At 58.1% G+C, this 3,506-nt stretch overlaps 1 protein-coding gene across 1 annotated transcript in view; it reads right to left on the bottom strand.

Moving 5' to 3' along the window:
* Nucleotides 1–584: 584 nt before the first annotated feature.
* Nucleotides 585–3,506, bottom strand: part of TUFT1 (tuftelin 1) — a gene marked incomplete at its 5' end in the record, with an annotated part of 6,542 nt that continues 3,620 nt past the window's right edge. Inside the window, 5 exons of the mRNA XM_010292707.1 lie at nucleotides 585–639; nucleotides 964–1,064; nucleotides 1,853–1,936; nucleotides 2,496–2,601; nucleotides 3,242–3,336. Of these exons, the coding sequence (XP_010291009.1) occupies nucleotides 585–639; nucleotides 964–1,064; nucleotides 1,853–1,936; nucleotides 2,496–2,601; nucleotides 3,242–3,336 (441 nt within the window). The remainder of the gene's footprint in view (nucleotides 640–963; nucleotides 1,065–1,852; nucleotides 1,937–2,495; nucleotides 2,602–3,241; nucleotides 3,337–3,506) is intronic.

Below are 3,506 nucleotides of genomic sequence, written 5' to 3'. Positions count from 1 at the left end.
TATGTGCTAGAGATCGGAGGTGGAGGCTCCCAACTTGTCACGCAGTGGGTTTTGTTGTAGGAAGGAGTCCGCTTTCAGGAGGATTTCTTTCTTTGTAAGAGTGAATCTTTTTTCTTTTTTTTTTTTTTTTTGAACCAAAAAAGGTTAAACTCCAAGTCCATGTTGGCAAGCTGCAAGCTGAAGGGGGGGCTCTGTTCGCACGAGGCCCTTCAGAAGCAAAGGCTGCTCTCGCAGAGCAACCCCGGCAAACCCAGGACCGACCAGGGAAAGCGAGCCTGGCTCTGCAGCCAGAGAGCCACCGTGTCCACGCTGGGGACGGCTAGTCCCAGCCTCCGAACTGGCATCCGTGAGACCTCGGGACCCAGTGGGGACAGCAATGTGGACGCTTCGCAAACCTCCTTCCTCTGCCAGGACCGCCCCGGCTACGTCTGTCCTCGGCTGGCACAGTTCTCCAGGGCACAGCCCTCCGCCGACAGCTCCGGGGAGACTCCGGGAGCACCAAGGCTAGAGGATGGCAGTCAAGCAGGGAAATCCAGTCAACGATAACAAGGGGAGAGTCTTCAGCTCGGACCGGCCCTCGAAACTCATGTTTCCACTACTCGAATGAGAGGCAGCGGCTTGGGGCCCGTCAGCCTTTTGCTGCAAGAGAGGAAGGATTTGTTCGCACAGACAAGCTGGATGGGGGCTTGGGGGAGAAGCCTGTGGGAGAGGGTGCTGCCCCAGCCCTGGTCGGTGATGCCTCCCCCCAGAACGGCCCGCAGGAGGGACCTCTGCTCCCCTGTACTCCCCTGGAGGAGGGATACAGGAAAGGAGACCTCCCTGCAAACGGACGATAACACAACGCGCTTCCGGAAGATGAGCCCGGCATCTCCTCCCAGACTGCAGCTCCCGCTGCCCCAGGTAAGGCGTGGGCCTGCAGGTGAAGCCGCCGAGCAGGCTGGAGGGCCCGTCCTCCCCACGTACCTGCTCACATACTCAGACTTCGAGCGCGCTCTGGAGCTGTGGCCGCCCCGACTGACTTGCTTCTCGATCAAGTGCTCTATGCGGTCGTGCATCTCCAGGTTCTGCAAGAGACGGACGCACAGTTAGCAACGGGCAGCTGCGGGCACGCGGATCGCTGGCCGAGGAATGCTCCGGTATAACCTCTTGCGATGGGGCAGCTTTTTCTTGAGGGAAATGAAATCCAGCCCTGCATAGGGACTGCTTGCCAAAGGAGAGCCAGGATGGCTTGTAAGATCTGCTGAACCCCCGACACGGAAACCCACCAGCACACAATCCCCTCTCGCTGGCTGTTTCCCACCTGGCTGTGCTCACACGCACCATTCCCACGCAGAAATGAGCAAAATATCACCAAGGAGGGAAGAAAACACTGGACGTGCCGATGCAGGCTCAGTTTTTACCCAAAAAAGGAGAGAGGTTTGACACTTGTTACAATCCTAGAGGCTGGAATGCAATTTTAATTTCTGACACGCATGCATTCAGCTGCAGCTTCGTAAGCAAGAAGGGCTTCACTGCCAGAGAAATGTGCTTGAGGAGATTATTTTGGACTCAGCTGGAGTTCACAGCTGCTCCAGCAACCCCGGCTGCTTTGGAAACCATCACACCAGCTCGGGGAACCGGCACAGCCCCCGGGGCTGCGGAGGGCACATTTTCCTACGCAAAGCGGGTGTCAGTGCAAGGGAAGGGCTTTGCGGCCGGCCGCTCTGCCCGGAGCGAAGCTCATCGCCGTGAGGGAGCCCAGCCACGACCCACAGGCGTGCGCAAACCAGTCACACCGGGAGGTTTTAACACAAGGGTCTGAGCTCGGAGCAGACCCCGTGCACCCTCCGAAACGGCCCCTGCTGAGACACACCTCAGCCTCCAAGTAAGCGACTCTCTCCTTGAGCTCCTGGATCACGGCATCTTTGGCCTGAATCACCGTTTTGGAGTTCTGGAGCTGTAAGAGAAAAAGTCCACAGCAGCTGAAAACCCCCCTCGTGCACAGCTGGGCTGGAGAAATGTCTAGGAAAGAGGGCAGCTTAGCCAGGCACCCTTCTGCCTCTTAACACCCACAACATTCACTCCAAGGTCTGTATAAAAAACAATCAAAAAAAGCCTCAAATTCAGTCTGAGAATTAAGCCCCAGGTGAAGGAGCCTCCGCTCACACGGTTTGAGATTTAACTCTTTCAGCAGCCAAGCTGGGGGCACAGCACTCCTTTTTACACCCCTTTTATTACCTTCCCTGGCCCAGGGCGGGTCGTGCCGCAGCCCTTCGGGCTGTCACCCCGGGGTCAGTCCCTGCTGCAGGACAGGGCTCTGGGCTGCCTTTGAACTTGTGTGCCTTTGGTTTGCAAAGGGACTCAGCCCCACAAACCAGCAATTCTTTGCTTCCAAGCGGCTTAAGAGATTCCCCCCCCCCTTCTTTTTTTCCTCCTTTCGCCCATTTTAAGTCCCCTCTGAGTCCTCCCAGGCTCTGCCCCCCTCCATCCTCTCACCCCAGCCCCGCTCCACTCACCTGCTCGATCATCTGGCGGACTTTGCGCTGCTGGCTTTTCAGCATGTCGTCCAGATGGTGTATCTTCTCCCGCAGCATGGCCACCTCCTTCTCCAGCTGGGCCGACCTGGGAAAAGGAGAGGACAGAGTCCAGGAGCCATCAGACGGCTTCCCAGAAAGGCGGCACCCACCCAGCTATGCCCAGAGCAGCTCTTTATCAGCCAGGTCTCCTCCACAGACGCACAGGTCTTGAAATATTTTGGCTAGACGAGGTAAGGAGAGGCAGAGACAAAACCTATTCAAGCAGGAGCCACAAAGACTAGTAACCACAGACTGCAGGGACACAGGAACATCAGGAAGAGTCAGGCCACGAACAAGGCCTTCCAGAAACAAGCCATTGCCAATTAGCCCCCGGAGCACAAGGATAACGTCTGGGTGGAACGAATCCGACACTACGGGGAGAATCGGCTGCTCCCGAGCCTCCCTAAGCAGGGCAGGACCTGCCCCGAGCTCCCAGCCCGCAGCGGGGCCGCTAGAGGTCTCCGGGCATCCCGGCTCTGGAGCTCCGGATCTCTCGGAGCAGGGCAAAAACTGCAGGAGATATTTGGAGATTAGTCAGCTCTTGGGAGTAGGGTGCTGTTTTGCAAGCCAGAGAGCAAGCACGCCCTTCGCAGGAATGTGCAGTCATGCCCCAGCGAGCTGACACCCCGACCCAGCGGCGTGGGCTTGCTCTGGAGTTGGCAGCCGAGCCGGAGGCCAAGCCTCACCGGTCTTGTTCGGCGAGCTTGTCACCTTCCACGCTTCTCAGCCTCGCCAGCTCTGCTTCGCCTTCTTTCATCTTCAGCAGCAAGCTCCTGTGCTCCTGCGGCAGAGCGAGAGGCCGGGTTACGCGCAGGGAAACAAGTCGCAACACATGCTCCGTGGCCTCCGCTGCGCAGCGGCGAGCTGCGAACACCCGGGGAGCCAGGCGGGCTCAGCTCAGCCTCCCCGCTCGATCTGCGGGTTGTTTCCACGAGCATTAAATTTACATGC

This window comes from Phaethon lepturus, unplaced genomic scaffold (genome assembly GCF_000687285.1).
Source record: "Phaethon lepturus isolate BGI_N335 unplaced genomic scaffold, ASM68728v1 scaffold22238, whole genome shotgun sequence".
NCBI lineage: Eukaryota > Metazoa > Chordata > Aves > Phaethontiformes > Phaethontidae > Phaethon > Phaethon lepturus.
The sequence above is the reverse complement of the archived record's forward strand: the minus strand, read 5'-3'. Positions and strand labels throughout refer to the sequence as shown.